Below are 22,363 nucleotides of genomic sequence, written 5' to 3'. Positions count from 1 at the left end.
AACTGTGGTTAAACTCCCTTCCTGTGCATCTCCTCCCTGGGCCCTGGTCCTGATGTTGAGCTCCAAAGACGCGCACACCTGCGCCTGAGCAGAATGAGCCAGCCAATGAAGAACCCGCATCCAAGGAGGAGGGACAGGGACGCTGCCAATGACGGAGCCCTCCCTGAGACAGATGTAGCTAATGGAGATCTCGTACTGCAGAGGGACGGTTGCTCGACCAATGAAAGGCTGGGACCGACCCGGCTGCAAGGCCAGCCGGCCAGTGGGACGCCAGGGCGGGGCGCGCAGTCGAGCGCCAACCGCGAGCGGGGATCCGCAGCGTGCAGCCGGATCACCACCCGCCATGGCCCGCGCTGCTCCGCTGCTCGCCATGCTGGCCACGCTTCTCACCGCCGCCGCTGCAGGCGGAGACGCCCCGCCCGGAAAAATCGGTGCGGGAAGGATGCGGTGGGGTGCTCACTGAGGAGGACGGGAGGGAAGAGGCTTTGCAGCTGACCGGGGGGCAGGGGAGGACGGCTCCCGAGAGGAGCTGGATGCAGGAGAGGCTAGGAGCCGGTGGGCGCGGAAGGAGAGTGCACAGGGGAGGTGCTGCTAGGGAGGGTGGCGTGGTCACGAGGAGAGGACCACCTGGGAAGGAGGAGGCCCGGGCAGGAATAGCCACTGACAGCTGTCCGCATGATCACGGAGTATTTGCTTCTTGAGAAGCTCTCTGGTAACAAGACAGGAGGAGCTGGGCGGCGGCGTTCGCAGGGGTCGGCTGGGGACCCCATGTGTGGCAGCAGGCTATGGCTGTGGTTCCTTCAGGACGCCAGGCCCTTTCCTGGGATGAGAAAGTTCCATGTCTGTAGGTTTGGCAGGTTCAGCGGGCTCTAAGAAGGCTTCCTAGAAGTAACATCTACCCAGAACTTCCGGTCTGTAGAAGGTGGTTCCTTCCGCGGGATAGAACAATAGCTTGCTGGGGGTGGATTTGCAGAGTGACAGAGTGAGGACTTTTTTTTTCCCCTCTCAGGCTTGCTAGACAAGCATTCTACTGCACAGCCCCACAGCCCCACAGCCCCACAGCCCAGTATGGGGAATTGTTGACGGCAGTCATTTTTCTGTATTATTATTATTTGTGTGGTATACCCCAACATTTTATTCTGAAGTTCTCCAGACATACAGCGAAGTTGAAAGAATTTTACAATCTCATCCTTGTGCCCACCACCCACTCTGCTATTTGCTACTAACACCGCTCACATTTTGGTGCATTTCAAAATAAATTTCAGGCCCCAGGACACCTCACTAAATACACAACTGTGGAGTCTCACTCCCTGGTTCCATGTTTGTACACAACTTTTTTTTTTTCTTTGTTTTGTTTTAACTCTGCATGACTCAAAGGTTCTCAAATCTCTTTGCACATGAATTCCCACAACCAGAAATGCTGAGTTCCTAGTTGTGGGGAGGGCAGAGTAATAATTCCACTAGACTGCCTCCGTGAACTCCAGTTGACTGGAGTGCCTTGGGACATCTGACATAACATCGATTGGCCAGGGCCGGTGCAGTGCTAAAGCTTAGGGTGCTAAAGGCCACAGAGGGTTAAGGCTGACCAAAGCATACTGGAAATTGATTTGTGACTAAGTGTCTGTGGAGGGGAGAATCCTGGGGGCTCCAGCATTAAGAGGAGGCCTGATAGAGGTTAATTTTTCTTGGGAGAAGCAGCAAGCACTCCCCCCCACCCCCGTGTAGAACCAAATGGTGATTCCGTAGCTTGCAGCCTACTTTCTTCCAGCTGGTCCCCAGACACACCTCCCCCAGTCTTCCCGATCGATGACAAGCTGCCCTTTAGCTTTCCTGAAAGCCTTCACCCCCCCCCTTGGTGGTTTGGACTGGATTAGGAAGGAGGACAAAGTGTTTCCTGTTCAAGGTCATAGTCCTTGGGCTCCATCAGGATCCTATCTCAGTGCTTCTGCGTGGCCGGAGGACCCTTTAGAGTTCCCCTCGATGCCCCGCCCATGTAGTTCTTTCTCCTCTCACTGACTTGCAGGTTTTTCTCTAGGGTCCCACTCAAATGCTTTCTCTCTGAGAAGCCTGTATCTGTTGCTTCCTTCTCAGGACTCCCGGAAAGCCTGTTGTCCTGCTTGGTTATGGATTGTTTTAGCTGATTGTGAGTGAGTCTCCGCCCACTGGCTGCTTAGGCTCCTGGGAACCAACACCCTCCTTGGTTCGTCTCAGAGCCTTGGCACATCTTGTAGGACCCAGAGCAGTGTCTGTTCTGTGTGTTCCATAAGCCTGCTCACAGTGATGTGACATCTTCCTTATAGCCTGGGGGAGTGGGGGTTGAATGTGGCACCTCCAGACCTTGCAGTGTCAATTTGTTTGGAGAAAATAGGTAGTTTGGGACTCTCCAGGGGAAGAGGAGGGAAAGAGAGCAGAGTGGTTAAGAAAAAAATGAAGGGTATTCCTGGAAGTGAGTCTTAAGTACTAAGAAAAAGGTGTTGGTTATTTCAACATGCAATAGATATCTCCTGGACTTTGTTATCTGCCAGGACCTGGGGACTACATAATCCTGCTTCCTCTCTGTCCTCAAGGCATTTGAATATGGTATGGCAAAGGCAGAGTGAGCTGCAGGAACTTGCATGAGAAACAGACACCTGTCCCTCCCTAGAAGGCGTCTCTGGCAAACTGTGCTAAAGACGGCCTGGGGATTTCTCCTGGGGACTGGAGAAGTCTCTGTCTTCTTGCCTGGCTGGAGGGGAATCCTGGGCTGTCAGAGAGAGGAAAGCAGTGTTTCAGGTGTTGAGCAGACAGAATTGCACATAAGGCAATAGCCCAGCCCAAGGGTTTCATAACTCGTTCACTCTCCCCTCAGTGATATGTGTTGACAACTATCTGTCTAGACAGTGGTTCCTAGCAGTGTCGGGTGGCAGGTTGGACTTTGACTAAAAGGCCTGTAAAGGGCCAGAGAGTAAATATTTTGGCTTTTACAGGCCATTTCAAGGTATTTTCCTACTGACAGTAAGTAAAAGAAAGGGTGTGGCTTTGTCCGAGGATGTCATCAGCACCAGGAGGCTGAGAGGGAGACTCACTTGAGCCTAGGAATTCAAGGCTAGTCTAAGCAGCATGGTGAAACCCTATCTCAAAAAAGAAAAGAAAGCTGGTCGGTGGTGGCGCACGCCTTTAATCCCAGCACTTGGGAGGCAGAGGCAGGCAGATCTCTGTGAGTTCGAGGCCAGCCTGGGCTACAGAGTGAGTTCCAGGAAAGGCGCAAAGATACAGAGAAACCCTGTCTCGAGAAAAAAAAAAGAAAGAAAGAAAGAAAGAAAGCCTACTGTACAAGGTGGCACACTCCTTTAATCCCAGCACTGGGGAGGTGGGGAGGCAGAGGCAGGCAGATCTCTATGAGTTCAAGGCCAGCCTGGTCTATAGAGGGAAGGCTTGTCTCAAAAAAAAAAAAAAAAAATACAGACAGACAGACATGTGCTATAAAACATCTGAAACAAGCCCGTACTTGGATTTTGGCCTATGGGCCGTAGTTTGTTGATCCTGAATTGAGGAAAGGAATGTTTTCCAGCCCAACGGAAGTGCGTGGTCAGTAACTGCTTTCACCAACTAACCCTGAAATAAGAAAAATGCAGGGTGTGAGTCTTGTACATCGATCGATGTATAGAGGGGCTGCATGCATGCCATGTCACTCGTGTGTGTGAAGATCAGGGGACGACTTGCAGGAGTCAGTTCTCTCCTACTATGTAGGTCAATAAATAAGCTTGACATCAAGCCATCTAACTGGCCCAATTTATATATTCTCTCTCTCTCTCTCTCTCTCTCTCTCTCTCTCTCTCTGTGTGTGTGTGTGTGTGTGTGTGTGTGTGTGTGTGTGTGTGTGTGTGTGTCTAACTCTCTCTCTCTTTCTGTCTCTGTCTCTCTCTCTGTCTTTTGGTTTGGTTTTTGAGACAGGGTTTCTCTATGTAGCCCTGGCTGTCCCAGAGCTCTCTGTAGACAAGACTGGCCTTGAATTCAGAGATCTGCCTGCCTTTGCCTCCTGAGAGCTTGGATCAAAGGCATGCACCACCACCACCCGGCTCAATTTCTTCTCTTTTAAGAGCATTCAGAATGTTGAGATTCTTTCCTTCTCTCTTGCTGCTAGGGTCTTCCTTTGATGAGGATAGCAGTAGGTGGGTTGGGGTGTGGCTTGGGGGGGCAGCCTTTGATTGTTAAGCTTAGAGCATCAGAAGACTCAGACTGTGAACCCCCCCTTTGAAATTCCATAAGCCTGCCACGGACGAGCAAGTGCCAGCAGCCTCCGCTCTGCCCGGGGCAGCGCATGAGTAACCAGCCTCCCTCCCATTGTGCCATCTCTCCTTCCCTGCTTTGTTTGGGCTTTGCTGACAGCTGTTATTGGAGCTGGGATCGGGGGCTCTGCTGTGGCCCATTTCCTTCAGCAACACTTTGGACCCCGGGTGCAAATTGTCGTCTATGAGAAAGGGGCTGTGGGTGGCCGCCTGGCCACCATCTCCGTCAACAAGCAGAACTACGAGAGCGGGGCAGCCTCCTTCCACTCCCTGAGCCTCCACATGCAGGACTTCGTCAAGCTGCTAGGTGAGTGTCCAGCACTGGGGTCTAGTGAGTGCCCGGTGCCTCAGGCCCTTCCCAGACTCTCTCTCTCTCTCTCTCTCTCTCTCTCTCTCTCTCTCTCTCTCTCTGTCTCTCTCTCACACACACACACACACACACACACACACACACACACACACACCCTTACGTTCGGATAGTCATTTAGCTCCATCTCCTCATTTTACAGATGGAGCAGCTGAGACCAGAGAGGGGAAAGAACTTGCCTGAGGTACACAGTGAGTTAGTTGCAGAGCCGGGATTAGAACTGAGGTTTGACTCCCAGGCCAGTCTTTCCCTTTCAATGTACTACCTCTTAGTACTACCTCTTAGTTACTGCAACCATATCAGTGTCCACATCCTGTTGCCCACCAGATCCTTGGTACTCTACTAGGTGGTATGTGGACAGTTCCTCAAACCCAATCAGCCTTCGGGACGAGAGACAGATCTCCCTGTAGAGAGGCTGGAGCTCCAGTCATTAATATCCTTCTGCTAACGTGGTAAAGTTGGGGCTCAAAGCTGGCATCATCTAAACTCCAAACACACGTGCTGTCTGCTGAAGAAGTTCCGGTTCTCAGAAGTGGTGCTGCAGGATCACGTCTTGTAGATCTGCCAAGTGCATACGTGCAAGCTCATTGGCCCCAGCAGGCTTTGCCAGAGCAGAAGGTTGAAATGCCCTCTCTGCCCACCCTCTCTGTACTTGGGGTGAAACACAATGCCATGGAAGCCTACAGTGGACTGTCCAGGATGCAGGGTGTTGTGTATGTTATGGCGGGGTGGAAGGGACTAAATTATGGCCGTATACCTATCCATGAGTGGAGTGTTCTTTTAGTTGTAGAATGCTGAGAAGCCAGAAGGAGCTAGTGTGAGTTCAAGGACCCAGATCAAAGCTAGCCCTGCCCTGTGAGCCCTTTAACATTCTGGAATGGTAGCATTTCCCTCCCTCTTGGCTGAGCAGATCCCTGTTGAAAGAAATACAAAATGGTACACTGTTTGCATTTTCTTATTCACTGGGAAGGGCAAACGTTTTTCTCAGTGTATTCATTAGCGTGCTACGTATAGACAAGAAGCACAAAGGCACAAGATAGACAGCTCCAGCCCCAGTGCAAAAAGCTCAAGTACTGCTGGGCCTCCTGAGAGCTGTGAAGGGGAGCTGAGGGGCTGCCGGTCTCCGCAGGGCTGAGACAGCGGCGCGAGGTGGTGGGCAGGAGCGCCATCTTCGGCGGGGAGCATTTCGTGCTGGAGGAAACCGACTGGTACCTGCTGAACCTCTTCCGCCTCTGGTGGCACTACGGCATCAGCTTCCTGAGGCTGCAGATGTGGGTGGAGGAAGTCATGGAGAAGTTCATGAGGTAGGGCCGGGCGGAGCTGCAGAACGGACGGTAGGAGGCCAGAGAAGGTCTTAGGCAGGAGTTGATTGATCGGGAATTGTAAAAGAAAGGAGTAGACGCAAGGACCCTGAATGATTCGGTGCAGGCTCGGTGCAAGCCCCAGCCTGAGGAGTGTGTGGTTCAGGGCCCTGGGCTTTCGAACCCTAATCTTTATTCCTTCCTCCCACTAAATTACTGAAGCATGGGTTGCAAACTCAGTCGCTTACAAAGGCTAAAGTGGGGTGAAGTAAGCGAGGTCCCTGGGTGGAAGAGAGCAGGGGTGTGTGGGGGGAGAAGAGCAAAGCCATCTGAGGGTGGCCGCAGCAGCAGCACACTGTGACCAGCCACCAGGGATCCTGTCATGAAATCTTCCAGCTTTCTGGTGTTTATCACCAATTGATTTTGTGACCCAACCAAATGGAACATTCATGTAGGCCATGTGCAGCCTGGGGTCATCCATTTGCAAGCTTTCTGTCCCCACCTTGTCCCTCTAGGACAGTGGTTCTCAACCTTCCTAGTGCTGTGACCCTTCAATACAGTCCCTCATGTGGTGGTGACCCCCACCCCAACCATCAAGTTATTTCATTGCTACTTTGTAACTGTAATTTTGTTACTGTTGTGAATCGTAATGTAAATATCCGATATGCAGGATAGCTGATAAGGGGTCCAAGGGGTCAAGGCCCACAGGTTGAGATCCCCTGCTCTAGAACAATTCTCTTATCTCTTCTTTTCTCTTGAGTGCCAGGCCCTCCCTATCACCCCCAGATACAGAGGACACGTGGTCTGCGCCTGCTCTGTACTCACATGCCAAGCAGCCAGCCAGTCCTCTTCTGTAGGCCCCCTGCTTCCTGGAGCCCTGAGCAGAGCCTGCCCCCCCTGCCCCCATCACGGGCTCTCCTCAGTGTCAGATGCCCAGGTGTGGTCCCATGGCATGCTCCTCTGCTTTCCCCCATTCTCCACTCCCTCCCCGCTCTGTGAGTAGGCCATACGAGGTGACACGTCTCCGTTACGTTCTCCAGATGTCCCTCAAAGTTTCTGTGCTCTTTCCTTTTAAACTTATTCCTTGATAGTTTGACACATGTATGGAATGCATTCTGGTCACAGTCATCCCTCCTCCCTCTCTTCCGCTCCTTCCACTCCCACCGAGGCCCCATCCCACCATCAGGTCTTCCATTTTGTTTTTGGTTGGCTTTGCCATCCACTGGGTTTAACCAGGGCTGCTCATATGACCCTTGGTGTGGAGCTGTCCTCTGGAGCGTGGGAACCTCGCCATTAAAGATGTTGACTTCCTCTTCTCCAGCAGCCCTTGCCTGCACTTAGCTTCCTTGGGTGAGTCAGGGCCCCTTGAGCCCCTCACCACCTATAAATGAATGTTCAAAGGGCTCCATCTTGTGCAGGCCCTATCAGGCAACTACAGTTGTGAGTTTGAGTGCCACAGCCGTGCCATGACCATAACCCTGTTGCACAACCCTTTTCCCCACCACCCAGTTCCCCCTCCCCTTCCTGCCTTTGTTTAACACAGAGTCTCACTGTGTAGTCCAGACTGGCCTCAAAGTCACAATACTCCTGTGTCGCCATCCAAGTTCCTGGGATTGCACTACTTCCATTATATACACAGTCAGACTCAGCCCTTCTTCTATCTACTTTTCTCTCTTGTCCGTTTTAAGTAGCTCTGCCATGCTGACCATCTCCTGTTGTAGAAGTAAGTTCTACCAGTCTTCTTGAAGTCCTACATCCTTGTCTTCTTCCAGTCCTACATCCCTGTCTTCTTCCAGTCCACATCCCTGTCTTCTTCCAGTCCACATCCCTGTCTTCTTCCAGTCCTACATCCCTGTCTTCTTCCAGTCCACATCCCTGTCTTCTTCCAGTCCACATCCCTGTCTTCTTCCAGTCCTGCATCCCTGTCTTCTTCTAGTCCTGCATCCCTGTCTTCTTCCAGTCCACATCCCTGTCTTCTTCCAGTCCACATCCCTGTCTTCTTCCAGTCCACATCCCTGTCTTCTTCCAGTCCTGCATCCCTGTCTTCTTCAGTCCTGCATCCCTGTCTTCTTCCAGTCCACATCCCTGTCTTCTTCCAGTCCTGCATCCCTGTCTTCTTCCAGTCCACATCCCTGTCTTCTTCCAGTCCTGCATCCCTGTCTTCTTCCAGTCCACCTCCCTGTCTTCTTCCAGTCCCACATCCCTGTCTTCTTCCAGTCCTGCATCCCTGTCTTCTTCCAGTCCACATCCCTGTCTTCTTCCAGTCCTGCATCCCTGTCTTCTTCCAGTCCACATCCCTGTCTTCTTCCAGTCCTGCATCCCTGTCTTCTTCCAGTCCACATCCCTGTCTTCTTCCAGTCCACATCCCTGTCTTCTTCCAGTCCTGCATCCCTGTCTTCTTCCAGTCCACATCCCTGTCTTCTTCCAGTCCTGCATCCCTGTCTTCTTCCAGCCCTGCATCCCTGTCTTCTTCCAGTCCACATCCCTGTCTTCTTCCAGTCCTGCATCCCTGTCTTCTTCCAGTCCACATCCCTGTCTTCTTCCAGTCCACATCCCTGTCTTCTTCCAGTCCTACATCCCTGTCTTCTTCCAGTCCACATCCCTGTCTTCTTCCAGTCCACATCCCTGTCTTCTTCCAGTCCTGCATCCCTGTCTTCTTCTAGTCCTGCATCCCTGTCTTCTTCCAGTCCACATCCCTGTCTTCTTCCAGTCCACATCCCTGTCTTCTTCCAGTCCACATCCCTGTCTTCTTCCAGTCCTGCATCCCTGTCTTCTTCCAGTCCTGCATCCCTGTCTTCTTCCAGTCCACATCCCTGTCTTCTTCCAGTCCTGCATCCCTGTCTTCTTCCAGTCCACATCCCTGTCTTCTTCCAGTCCTGCATCCCTGTCTTCTTCCAGTCCACATCCCTGTCTTCTTCCAGTCCACATCCCTGTCTTCTTCCAGTCCTGCATCCCTGTCTTCTTCCAGTCCACATCCCTGTCTTCTTCCAGTCCTGCATCCCTGTCTTCTTCCAGTCCACATCCCTGTCTTCTTCCAGTCCTGCATCCCTGTCTTCTTCCAGTCCACATCCCTGTCTTCTTCCAGTCCACATCCCTGTCTTCTTCCAGTCCTGCATCCCTGTCTTCTTCCAGTCCACATCCCTGTCTTCTCCAGTCCTGCATCCCTGTCTTCTTCCAGCCCTGCATCCCTGTCTTCTTCCAGTCCACATCCCTGTCTTCTTCCAGTCCTGCATCCCTGTCTTCTTCCAGTCCACATCCCTGTCTTCTTCCAGTCCACATCCCTGTCCTCTTCCAGTCCTGCATCCCTGTCTTCTTCCAGTCCTGCATCCCTGTCTTCTTCCAGTCCACATCCCTGTCTTCTTCCAGTCCTGCATCCCTGTCTTCTTCCAGTCCACATCCCTGTCTTCTTCCAGTCCACATCCCTGTCCTCTTCCAGTCCTGCATCCCTGTCTTCTTCCAGTCCTGCATCCCTGTCTTCTTCCAGTCCACATCCCTGTCTTCTTCCAGTCCACATCCCTGTCTTCTTCCAGTCCTGCATCCCTGTCTTCTTCCAGTCCCACATCCCTGTCTTCTTCCAGTCCACATCCCTGTCTTCTTCCAGTCCACATCCCTGCCCACCCTCTGGACACTGCTGTCTAATGGCCCAGCTGAAAACCAGCCCAGAAAAGACAGCAGTTCAAAGACAAGCTAGTCCAGAACATACCAGCAGGTAGTTCCCATCTGTGTTAGTTCTGGGGCCGGCATGAATAGTAAAGGGACCAGACAGGAGCTCCGAGCAAGTGAGAATGCTGCCAGCCAGATCAAGCCAGAGGGGAGGACAGTAGTGTGGTGTGAGGCTATTGCCTGGTCTTTGAAGCTGGGACAGACTAGAAGCTAGTTTTGTTTTTTTTTTTTGTTGTTTTTTTAAAAAAGCCACTCATGTTCAGAGACATATCAGTGCCGGGTGTGTGTGTGTGTGTGTGTGTGTGTGTGTGTGTGTGTGTGTGTGTGTGTGATGTAATTGGCATCTAGCCACACTAGGAAGCAGGGTACTTTGGGATCCTAGACTATTTTTCTTTACCTCTACCCCGTCCCTGGCCACCAGTGAGGAGGTACAGACAAGCCCACTGTAGCCACAGAACAGGCCAAAGGGATAAAGTGGCAGGCCTAGAGGACCTCATGCTGGGTGGTCAGCCCCAAAGCCTTTCTGCACAAGACTCCAGTCCCATGTGTCTCCTAGGGTCTACAAGTACCAGGCTCATGGCTATGCCTTCTCAGGCGTAGAAGAACTGCTCTACTCCCTGGGGGAGACCACCTTTGTCAACATGACCCAGCGTTCGGTGGCCGAGTCCCTGCTCCAGGTGGGGGTCACACAACGCTTTATTGACGACGTTGTCTCTGCTGTCCTACGGGCCAACTATGGCCAGTCAGCATCCATGCCTGCCTTTGCCGGTGAGTGTGCAGCCCTCAGCCTGCCCGCCCACCCTGCCCACATACTCAGAACAAGCCGGGCCCTGTGAAAACCTTGTTCTGGCTTATTACCACCGCCCCATTTTTTTTTTTAAAATCACATTGTATTGTATGTGTGTTGCCTGTGCTCATGGTTGGGAGGAGTCTTGTCTTGGCAGGAAGGCCCAAGATCTTTCCTACCTTCCCCAGGAGCCATGTCACTAGTGGGGGCTCAGGGCAACCTGTGGTCCGTGGAAGGGGGCAACAAGCTAGTTTGTTCCGGTTTGCTGAAGCTTGCCAAGGCCAGCGTGATCCATGCCACAGTGACCTCTGTGACCCTGCACACTACAGGTGAGTGAAGGAAACAGGAGTTAGGCCCATCCTGTACCTAGCCAGCCCTCCTCCTTCCTCCTCTGTACCTTGATCCTAGTGATTCCTGCTGAGAAGTATTTCTCAGAAAATCAGTGGAAGGCCCAGCAACACTAGAGGGCGCTGTCGCGGTTCGTGTAGCAGCGGGAGGCTTCCTTCAATGCATCTGCTATTCCTTTGACCACTGAGAATTTGAGTGGCGTCCTTAACCTCCGCCAGTCAGCAGCAGAACCAGAAGAAGGACTTAGGCCTTCCAGACTAACACCACACTCTCACTGCACCCTCAGGGCTGGGTCCCAAATGGAAGGGAGGTCAGTGGGTAGAAGCCAAGGAATAAATGGACGTTTGTGTTCTCTCTCCTGCTAGAAGGGAGAGCCCTGTACCAAGTGGGGTACGAGAGTGGCAAGGGTAACAGCTCTGACTTCTACGACATCGTGGTCATTGCTACGCCCCTGCATCTGGACAACAGCAGCCACAACATCACCTTCGAAGGCTTCACTCCAACCATTGATGACATTCAGGGCTCTTTCCAGCCCACCGTGGTCTCCCTGGTCCATGGCTACCTCAACTCCTCCTACTTCGGTTTCCCCGACCCTAAGCTTTTCCCCTTCGCCAACATCCTCACCACCGATTTCCCCAGCTTCTTCTGCACTCTGGATAACATCTGTCCTGTCAACATCTCAGCCAGCTTCCGGCGTAAGCAGCCCCAGGAAGCAGCAGTGTGGCGAGTGCAGTCCCCGAAGCCCCTCTTCCGGACGGAGCTGAAGACCCTCTTCCGTTCCTATTACTCAGTCCAGACAGCCGAGTGGCAGGCCCACCCCCTCTACGGCTCCCGCCGCAGCCTCCCGAAGTTCGCGTTCCACGACCAGCTCTTCTACCTCAACGCCTTGGAGTGGGCGGCTAGCTCCGTGGAGATGATGGCTGTAGCCGCTAAGAACGTGGCCTTGTTGGCTTATAACCGCTGGTACCAGGACCTGGACAAGATTGACCAAAAGGACTTGATCCATAAGGTCAAGACTGAACTGTGAGGGCTCCAGAGAGAATCCAGGAACTCTGTCCCACACTGAAGATGGAGCCCACCCCAGCCAGCAGCACAGGACCGCCTAAGCCGCATTCGTGGGCTGCTCTGCTCTCTCTGCCCTGTGTCTGGAGCAGATGTGTGCCCCCCCACCCCCACGTGGGTCCAGGTGATTCACTATCTGCCTAAGGATCCTTAGAAGCTGCCTTTTTTGTTTTGTTTTTTGGGTTTTGGGAGACAGGGTTTCTCTGTGTAGCTTTGGAGCCTGTCCTGGATCTCTCTCTCTCTCTCTGTAGACCAGGCTGGCTCTGCCTCCCAGGTGCTGGGATTAAAGGCGAGTGCCACCACCACCCTGCAGCCTTTTTTGTTTTTTAAGGGAGAGATTAAGAAAAGGGAAGGAAATTCAAGTCAGTGTTTGGGGGTATTTTTTGTGTTTTGTTTTTGTTTTTTCGTTTGGGTTTGTTTGTTTTTGTTTTTTGTTACTGTTTTTCAAGAAGAAATAAAAATTCATCCTCCAAGCTACTTCTGACTTCATTTCCTCACTAGAAGCCCAGATGACTGTGAGAAGGAATACAAAGCAGAGAAGTCAGTTTCGTTTCTGTATTCCATTACAAACTCCCCAAATGCACCGCCTACAGGAAAACATTTACAACCAGCTACTTAGAGGGAAAGCAAGACCAGAAAACGTAAGCATTTGGATGGGCCATTTGGCGTGGGTTCTAGTTCAGAACTTCTTTTGAGACTATCTCCATACCTCCCAGCAGCACTGTGTACGACTGTTAAGGACATTTACCCAAACACTGCCATTAGCAGAGCTCTGGGCTACCTGTCAATCAGGCAGGCAAAAAAAAAAAAAAAAAAAGGAAGCAAGCTGAGCTGTAGGAAGAAAGGACGCTTTTGACAGCCCCTGGAGGGATTGGCCATTCTTTTTATGTGATGGTACAGATGTCGCGTGATGGATCTGTCTTGCAAAGGAGGCAAGACCTTGGATGGCAGAGAGTGGTCCTACCTCACCTCCAAACTTTCCCCCAGCCGGGGAAAGGAAGGTGTGGGATGGAGGAGTTCTTTGGAGGTTAATCTGGTGCTTTCTCAGGCACTAGCTTCGTAGACAGAATTGTACTTTGTTTTTTCTGTAACCTAGAAAGATCAGTAGATTGGAGCTGGAGATGCAGTTCAGTAGCAGAGTGCTTGCTTAGCATCTGTGAGGCCTTGGTTTTGACACTGCCAAAACCGTCACATGAATAGATAAAATAAATATCGAGGATCACAGGCGTAGCTCAGTGGAGGGCGTATATTTGGAATGCATGAAGCCCCTGGCTCAAGTCTCAGCACCACCACATCCCCAAGTCAGGTTTTGGAGTGAAACTTGTCTTCATTCCTTTGGACCTGTGCGTTTCTGTAGAGGGAGCACACAGAGGAGTGGAGCCAGTGTGAGCCACCCGTCCATGCACACACACACACACACACACACACACACACACACACCACTCACACCACTCACACTTGTTAAGTTGCGCTTTAGGGGAAAGGCTTGGATGCACAGAGGAAACATGGCCACCAGAAGATCCTAGCCCAGAAACTTACCCAACAGACAGTCCTGAGATTCATCTGGCTGTTTCCTTCTGCCAGGAAGACAAGAGCTCACCATGAGAACATAACTCATCTGAGGTCTCTGCTAAGTTTTATAGAACAACGCAGATCTGGAGCTTTGCCTGAATTGAGTTCAGCATAGAGCATAAACCCCTCCCATGCAGTTAGGCTCACACTGGAATGAAGGTTCGTGTTTTACCAGGTGAGGGTGATGGCAGAGAAGAGATGGTCTTTAGGGCACAAGTGATCTGCGTGTGGTGGATATTACAGATGCCATAAGACTGGCACATCAGTGACACAAGTCTTGGTTGAAGCAGAAAAAACACAAATGAAAACTCTGAACAATGAAGGCATTACTGCTTAAAATGATTCGAGGCCATGTGCTGAGCACAGGGCAATCCCCTGTCCTCTCACAGCCAAAGACTGCAGTGTTGACAGGTCCCCCAGTGGGAGGGGCTCCCACAGCCACTGAGCTAAATTTCTAATGTAGACCATGTGGACCAGCCCTGCACCAATACCTGTGGCCGAGAAGGGCCAAGTGCTGACTGGTTGGGCTTCAGACACCAGACCAGTAATGGGATCATAGAGTCAACTGATTTTCGTAGAATAACAGGCTCTGATAATGGTCTTATCCAAATGTCACGACTGTCGAGGGACCTATGCCTCCCTCACTCCCCAAGTTCAGTGATGTCAAAACGTGATGGTATTCAACGGACTTTGAAATGCAGGTGGTGCAGGCTGTCGTTGTATGCCCGGTATTGGGCCTGAGGACCAAAGACAATGTAAAGCATATTCTGCTAACTCCACTCTCTTGGGTCCCTAAGGAGGGTGTGGCGTAGACAGGGCAGGTCCTTTGCTGGGCTGTGGCTTCATACTAAGGCTGAGCTGGCTGCACTACAGAGCCAGCCTTTGTCTGAGTAGGCAGGCCTAAACAGCTCCAAAACAAAGCCACTCCCAGTGCCCTGAAGCCCACTTGCCCAGGCCTTCAAGTTCATCTCATGGTCTCATTTGCAGGACAGATCCCAGAAAGGGGAACACAGGCCAACCGGAAGCTTTGTCCCAGGGCTCACCTTGGACTTCTCGGGCCAGAAGAGACATTCCCTGCCCAGGCCTAAAGAGGCCTGTGAGTCTGAGCAGCAAAATGGAAGAGGCACCACCCTTACCGTCTGTTGTCCTCAGTAGAATGAGTATTTAAAACCCTGTACACAGGGCTAAGAGCATAGTTCAGTCTATAGAGTCCTTGCCTGGCATGTACATGACCCTGAATCATGGTCATCACTGCCAGTGATCCCAGCATTCAGTGGGTAAGGCAGGAGGATCAGAAGTTCAAGGTCATCCTTGGCTACATAGTAATTTTGAGGCCAACCTGGGGTCCGTGAGATTCTGTCTCAGAAAAGAAAGAAAAAAAGGAATCCACAAAACTCTGCACAGATACTCTGCTTTCTAGAGCAGATGGCCCAAGCCGAATCTTTGGTGGTAGGGTGTTAAGGAATGCCTTGTTCCACCCACTCGTGAAACAGCACTAAAGGACGCTAGGGGCCAGTGGTAGGTGCCCTGGAAGCCTCTGCATTTATTTATATGTGTCATGTCATAGAAAGTGTGCATTTAGCTTTAGACCTAAGTAAGTTTCTGGATTCACTATAGACTTACTTTTCCCAAGGCCTGAGCTCCCCTGCTCAGGCCCAAGAGACCAAGTTTCAGGCCAGCAAGAGGGCTCAGTGGGCTAGGACACTTGCTGGCAAGCCTGAAGACCAGTTCTACCCCAGGACCTATGGAGTGAAGGAAAGAACTGACTCCCAGAATTTACCTGTGTGTTCCACAAGCACATATGGTTTGCATTCATGCACACATTCTCCCTCTCTTGCTCTCTCACTATGTAGATGTTAATAAAAAAAAAAAAATGTACTGTTTTTAGGAAGACGCCATACCTTTAAGTCCCAGGATTGTAGTGACTGGACAAGATGTTGAAGATAGTGAAATCTCATCTGCTCCTTTCACAGATGAGGACCCAGAAATAGGGGAAACCATCACCCTTGTATAACAAGCATGTACTAAGCATTCTAAGATTCTAACGCTCCCTCTATAAGGATAGCCCCTTCTCGCCCGGAAGAGGATTCCCTTCCTACCCACACTACTTGTGCCTCCCAGGACTCCTGCAGCTCAACTTCTGCCAGAATAACTTCCAGTAAAGCCTTGAAAATTGCTGTGCCCATTGTGTGGGCCTAGAGCCCAGAGAGCACAGGGCTTGAGGATAGATCGCTCGGTGGTAAAGCACATACTGAGAATATATAAAGCCTGAGTTCCATACCCTGCATTCAGGGGCACGCACAGACCCAGAGAGCATCTGTGGGAGCTTTGGAGACAAGTAAGCCCTGCAGAAGTGGCTGCTAAAGGGATCGGCATGAGCTGGCACGTGGAGTCTATTTTCCATGTGTCTGGAACCAGGCCAAAACTTCCCAGGGTAATTTTAACCAGTATACACTCTACAACAATACCAAAAAAGGTAAGTTACTTTCCAGCCCAGACAGGCACATACCTAACCATTGGCTTTTCGTGAATTAGACAATTAAAGCATTCCACACTGACGCTCTTGTAGGCACATGAGCTCAAACAGCCGAGTGAAGTGTTCCTGCAGTGGGCTATTGACCCCTTGCAGGAGGTTAACTGAAAAGTGGTAGCTCATCTCACCCACAGAAAACAGCCCAAGCCCCTCAGCTGTTCTGGAGGGGGGGGGGGGGCAAGGTATTTTTAGAGCCCGGGACAGCTGATTAGGGATTTGCTGTGGGATTAGAAGGCCCAGGGGGTCAAGATTCAGTTACCAGGGGGAAGAGCTAGCATCAGGGGGCAAAACTCAGTATGGGCTTTAGAATAACTTCATATTGCCTATGGTGGTCAGGAGAATGTCTTAATTTGACCCAGTGGTTCTCAGAGCGTGGTCACAGATGGCAGCATCAGGACCCACAATAGTAGGAATGAAAAGCCATGGCATTCAAGTGAAAAAATAACACCCACCTAAGTCAGCACCTCTGAGTACCGGGCCAGAAGTCTGAATAAGCTTCCCAGGTGACTGACTGACACTTTGAGGATCACAGATATTGTCACCCCAGCAGTGCAGATAAGTGACTGGATGAAAAATGACGTATCTGGTTTGCCTTGCATCCTTTGAGTGTTTAAAGCCAGAGTTCCTCTTCCGGGGGCGGGTGTGTGTGTGTGTGTGTGTGTGTGTGTGTGTGTGTGTGTGTGTGAAGATTTTGGAGCCTCTCTGGCAACCAGAGGCCCTTTGGGGGGAGGTGAGGTCTGTTTTGCAAAGGATCTTGGGGCTGAGGGCAACCCTTCCAATCTGTGACAAGGGTCATCTATCTCCACAGCATCTAGCAGAGACTGAACCCTAGTTCGGCACAGCAGAACCTGGAGCCAGCCTCTTTGGAGGGTATGTCTTAGTAACTTGGGTTAGTTGGGCAGCATATTGCTTATGACAATGTTCCAGTCACACAGATTCTACAAGGAAGAGCACAAAGTCTGCCACCATCTTAAATGACAGAAGTGGAAGCAGTATTTGTTTTCTGAGAGAGTCTCGTGTATCCGAGGCTATACTCATAGCCAAAGGTGGCCTTGAATTTCCTGACCTACCCACCTCCAGACTACTGGGGTTATAGATGTGTACCACCCGTTGGTTTTATGTGGTGCTGGAGATGGAACTCGGGGTTTCATTGTGCTGGGCAGACGCTCTTAACTGAGCTACATCCCCAGCCCACCATTTCTAATATCCTGGCTCACTCTTGGGAAATCGAGTCCTGGGAAATACTCAGGCTGATCTGGAATTTGTGTCCCAGGGATCTCCAACCCCGACAGAATTTTAGCTTCCTAGTCACAAGAAGCAACCCCAATGCCTTCCTTTATAAAGGACAACGTTTACTGTTTATCAGCCTGGCGGGGCACAGTGGGCGCAGAGAGGAAGGAGTTGCAGTGGCCACTGCGTTGATGGTTCAGAAGATGCAGGTGCAACCCACAGCGATGGTCTCCATGACGACGCGGTGGCGACAGGGCCCGGGGCGCGGAGCTGGAGGGCAGAGGCGCCGGCGCACTGGCACCTGGCTGAACACTGGCACGCTCACCATGGTGCGGTCCTCCTGCATGGTGAAGGGGTTCACGCAGCCCAGACATAGGCACCGCGCTTCGGGCAAGTCCGCAGGGATGCGGCTGGGGTCGTGGTTGATGCTGCGGGGGAGCGGGAGGGCGGGAGAGATCAGGGTGAATGCCACGGTGAACAACAAGGGGCACTGCTCATGCTATCCCCAGGGGGTACTACGGAGTTAGGGTTAGGGCTAGTGGCCAGCGTGTGTTGTAATGAACTCTGCCTTCCCAAAAAAGGAGACTCAGATCTGGAAGCTAGTTACTGCTGGTCAGGTTCTATGTCGCCAGCTTCCTCCTTTCACCCAGCAAGATAACATGGAAAAACAAGTCTTTGGGCTTCTCTACCTTATTTTTATATTGTGGGGAATTAATCTGCAGGGATAAAATGTACACACATGGATGTAGACTCTGCCTTGGAAGAGGACATGGGCCTGTGTTCTATTGTTTTACTGAACCTGGGAGACTCAACAAGCTTTGTGGTGTTGTGGTTTGATTTGGATTGATTCGGTCTTTCTTTCTCTCTCTCTTTCTTTTTCTTTCTTTCTTTCTTTCTTTCTTTCTTCCTTCCTTCCTTCCTTCCTTCCTTCCTTCCTTCCTCCCTTCCCTTCCCTTCCCTTCCCTTCCCTTCCCTTTTCCTTCCTTCCTTCCTTCCTTCCGTCCTTCCTTGTTTTGTTTGGATTTAGGGGTTTTGTTTGTTTTTCATTTTTGAGACCAGGTCTTGTTTTGCAGCTCAGGGTGACCTCCTGCCTGGGATTCTCTTGTCCCAGCCTTCCCAATGCTGGAATTACACCATGGCCAGCTCAACAAGTTCTTTTTTTTTTTTTCTATTATCTATCTATCTATCTATCTATCTATCTATCTATCTATCATCTATCTATTTATTTATTTGAGATCAGAGGAGACCTTGCAAGGAGCTAGAGAACAACTTGTGGGAGTCAGTTCTCTCCTTCCCTGTGTGAATTCTGGGGGCTGTATTTTTATACACATATTATGTTAAAAGCATATCTGTCTTAGACTTTAGACACTCACTGATGAGAGTCTTCTGGGCTTGTCCCAGACCTAGAATATCTGCTCTGGGCCCTTTCTTCTCTGTCTCAATTTCCTCCTCAGTTAAACACGGATGGGAAGTAAGAGAATCAGACCTGGGAACATAACGCTGTCAGTCACCTCACTCTGCTTGGGAGCACCTTGGAAATAAATTTGAAGTCTCTTGAATGAGCGTACAGTTTTACAGTCTCCCTGACTGACACAGGGGCACCGCCACATAGGAGCGAGCTGTGGTTTGAAGGATCCTAACTGGCTCCATTGCCACATGCTTGGGCTATACCACTCAACACAGTAGCCACCGGCTACATGTGCCAACCTACACTCGACTCCATCTATACGGGTGCTTCATTCTCATCCCAGTGGTTCAGCAGTCACCTGGCTACCACAGGGTGGGGGGGGGCTGTGTCACAGGAAGTTCTGGCCAACAGTGCTAGTCTAGAGTTGAGGGATATAAGCACCATAGCTGGTAGCACTGGGCTGAGTCTGAGTGAGCTAGCCGTTCCTTCACTCCATCTAATCCATGTACCCTGGACCCCTTCTGCCTGCAGACCTAGGAAGTGGAGCTGGACACACAGACATTGCTTCTGTAACCCAGAGCAACAAAGTGATGCCCCAAGCCAAAGCGGGGGCCATGCACCCTAAGTATGGAGAGGCAGGTGCAACACTCATGATCTGGGCATCAGTCCTAGGGAATCTGACTGGGTGAGCACAGGAACCCTGAGGTGGTTCTGAGCCGGACTTTAAGAAGGCACCTGTCTGGCATGAAAGAGTGTGAACCACAGTGCCAGATAAAGCACTTTAGAAGCACTCCAGCTGAGACCTGGAGGGTGAAAAGACGGTGCTGTGTATGACCATCTGAAGTACGCACCACCATTGCTTCCAGCTGGGGAAACTGAGGCTCAGCAAAGCTATTCAACTGACTGACAGCCTCACAGGTGGTAAGATGCAGAAGTGGGATGAAAAGTCACCCGAATCCAAGGTCTTGAACACGGTCTGGGACAGGGGAAAGGGGAGCCTGCTGTGCCCTGCCTACCTACCTGTATCCCCAAGGCGACAGGCTTCTCTTGTTGGATAACCACAGCTGCAGGTTGACCTCACACTTCCTCTTGGCTGGCTCAGAGCTGTTCCTCAGCTGGGCCACCATCTCGCCAAGGTTCCTCTCATACTCTTCCATTCGAGCGTAGGGCTTTACACGCGATACCAGGTCCAGTGGCACCTGGTGAGGCCCAGGGGCCAAGGGGCCAGGCCTTCCTTGCCCCTTCCTTTTGCCCTTGGTGTTCCGAGGCTGGCTTGGCCCCAGGAAGATAGAGATGGCAAGAAGGAGCAGCTGAGAAAGAAGGGTATTGGTCAAAGGCCAGAACCAAGCAAGTCTCTCTTAGCTTAGGTTTAGGGCAAAGAGAAGAGAAACTTCTGCACTGGCCACCTTGTATCTGGACACTTGTTTTGTGTTAGGCACTGATGACACCTCACCCCCAATCCCCTGCATCTTGAAGTCCTTAAAATCAGTTATCTCCTGAAAATCCCCCTACCCACCCTAGTTAATCCATCTGCAGACCATAGTTGGTTCCCAGGACAGCTCCACTGCCTCTTAACTGACTTTCCCAAGCCTGTCTGGCTTCTAATCAACTCACTGCATCCAATGGCAGCCATTGAAAAGCGCACCTGACAATATCACCTTCTCCCTTAATGCCCTTTCTGAGGCCTTGGGGGTCTCCTGTGCCCCCACCCCACTCCACCCCACCCCCGTCCCCTCGCCTCCTCTGAGCTTCTGTCCGCCATGTTCCTTTCTGTGGGAGGGATTTGCACAGGCCTCTGCCCACCAAGTTCTGCCTTTTTTTTCCCACCTTCCAAACACCTCGCCCAGCTGTGGGCTCTGGGTCACCACCTCAGCAATGCTTCTAGTCGTCATACCCAACATGTCCCTAACACATCTGCAGTTGTACTTGGGCATGCGATTCTTTGATATCCCCTTAGCTACTCCCCCAGGGACAGACTCCCTGAGAGCACTGAGCCCCTTTCCACACATCCCTTGTGTCTGTATCTCCATGGCGTCGGAGTCCGTGGAGCGCATGCAGATTGAATGGACTCCACCACCATGCCTGCCTTGCAACCTCAGTCCTGTTAACTGTAACAAGAGTGACAAGCTCAGGGGTGGCTGGGGCAGGGCCCTCCCTCGGTCTGGGTCAGCAAGGTGGCTTTCTGGAGACTCATCCAGTGGAGGAAGGAGAAGAAGGAGGAGGAGGAAGAGGAGGAGGAGGAGGAGGAGGAGGAGGAGGAGGAGGAGGAGGAGGAGAAGGAAGGAGAAGAAGAAGGAGAAGGAGAAGAAGAAGAGGAAATAATCGTGAGCAGAGGAAGCCTAAAGTCTTCCAGGGACATGGAGGAGTGAGAAGGGGTTAGAGCTGCTTATAGGCTTTGCTGAAAGGAAATGAGTTGAAACCGAGTGGGCGAGGAGAAGGAACACCGCACGGAGCTGGTGCATGGTTCCTAGGAGACTCCGTTTCCAGATCTCTCTCTCTCTCTCTCTCTCTCTCTCTCTCTCTCTCTCTCTCTCTCTCACACACACACACACACACACACACACACACACACACACACACACACACACACACCACCCCCTCCTTAGCAGCAGACAACCTGCCTCACTCCTGTTCTGGCTAGCTTTTTCTCACTACTTTTCTGAGTCTTTCCAGACTCTATGGCTTGCCTGCACATCTTGGCCCACAGGGACCAGGCCTAGTTTATTATCCAGGCTACCCAGCAAGCCTTGACCCCTGGAAACAAGTTCCACACATCCCCTCTTGCCAGAGCCGCCTGTTGGCCTAAGAGCCACAGCAGTGAGTGGATCAGGCTGCTAAATTCTTCCCCTTGGTCCTATGTTCTGCAGCAGAAATATCCCCCTCACTGCAGGCGTTCCCAGCTGAGCTTCCCACACGTTCCTCAACTCACCTTGCAGGGGAAGCATAGACCAGACTCAACACCCCCTCCCTCGATTTCCAAATGGGAAACAAAGACGGAAGGATGTGCCCAAGATCATGCACTCTGCCCAGATCCCAGGAGCCAGGTCTGGAAAAACTCTAGTGCCCACGTCTGCCCGATTGCCCCAAGATGCTTCTTCCTGAAAGAGTTCCAGTGTGACCAGGCCATGCCCAGAGCTGGAGCCCAAGCCTTGGACCATGACTGCAGGCTGAGACCAGGCTCTGTTTCTCTCTGGGCCTGAAGGAGAGGACAGAGCTGGGCCCTGCAGATTCCAAGCCAAACACAGGCAGCCATTAATCAATGGGAAAGAACAGCTACAGAGAAAGGAGCACCACCTACCAGGCTGTGTGGCCAGTCCATCCCACCAAGCCAGGCAGCGGGCCCTGCAGCTGCCGCCCGCCAGGAACCCCAGATGCCGCAGAGAGAATGGCAGCAGCAACCGGGTGGACCGAGGCAATTATAGCTCCACAGGGGGCTGCTGGGGGGTGTGGGTGGGTGGGCTCACTGTCAGCTGGGAGCCTTGGGCCCCCAGCTGGCTGGGCCTTAGTACAGTGGCAGGCGGTGAGGGGTGTGGGGGTAGGCCAGGAGCCAGGTCCTGAGGTGCCCAGGGCTGTTGACCAAAGGACAATGCCCTGTGTGTCTGGTGGGGCCCTGGCTGATGGCACCTCCGCCTGTGGCCTGTGGCCGGCTGACCAGCCAGCACCCACAGCGCCAGTTAAGACAATCAGCTTCGTTTGCTTTGGGGATGGCCAGGGGGGAGGGGGAGGAGGGAAGGGCCACTGGTTGGTCAGAAGAGAACATGTTCTGAGACTGTGTTGGCCCAGACCCAAGACAGTACTATCTCCCAGGGAAACAGCCTCAGTTT

The 22,363-nt window shown here is 51.8% G+C and overlaps 2 protein-coding genes across 2 annotated transcripts; one reads left to right on the top strand and one right to left on the bottom strand.

Moving 5' to 3' along the window:
* Nucleotides 1-203: 203 nt before the first annotated feature.
* Pcyox1l (prenylcysteine oxidase 1 like) lies at nt 204-12,004 on the top strand. Its single transcript, XM_036205092.1, has 6 exons — nt 204-431; nt 4,369-4,575; nt 5,765-5,939; nt 10,156-10,367; nt 10,575-10,715; nt 11,100-12,004. The coding sequence occupies exons 1-6, from the start codon at nt 221-223 to the stop codon at nt 11,759-11,761; spliced, it is 1,608 nt and encodes a 535-aa protein (XP_036060985.1). The 5' UTR covers nt 204-220; the 3' UTR covers nt 11,762-12,004.
* Nucleotides 12,005-17,233: 5,229 nt separating this feature from the next.
* Il17b (interleukin 17B) lies at nt 17,234-21,902 on the bottom strand. The gene is made up of 3 exons (XM_036204244.1): nt 21,838-21,902; nt 19,560-19,849; nt 17,234-17,559 (listed from the first exon to the last, which is right to left on the bottom strand). Exons 1-3 carry the CDS (start codon nt 21,856-21,858, stop codon nt 17,328-17,330), a joined length of 543 nt encoding a protein of 180 aa, XP_036060137.1. The 5' UTR covers nt 21,859-21,902; the 3' UTR covers nt 17,234-17,327.
* Between the last annotated feature and the right edge of the window lie 461 nt (nt 21,903-22,363).

Source organism: Onychomys torridus, chromosome 13 (genome assembly GCF_903995425.1).
Source record: "Onychomys torridus chromosome 13, mOncTor1.1, whole genome shotgun sequence".
NCBI lineage: Eukaryota > Metazoa > Chordata > Mammalia > Rodentia > Cricetidae > Onychomys > Onychomys torridus.
The sequence above is the reverse complement of the archived record's forward strand: the minus strand, read 5'-3'. Positions and strand labels throughout refer to the sequence as shown.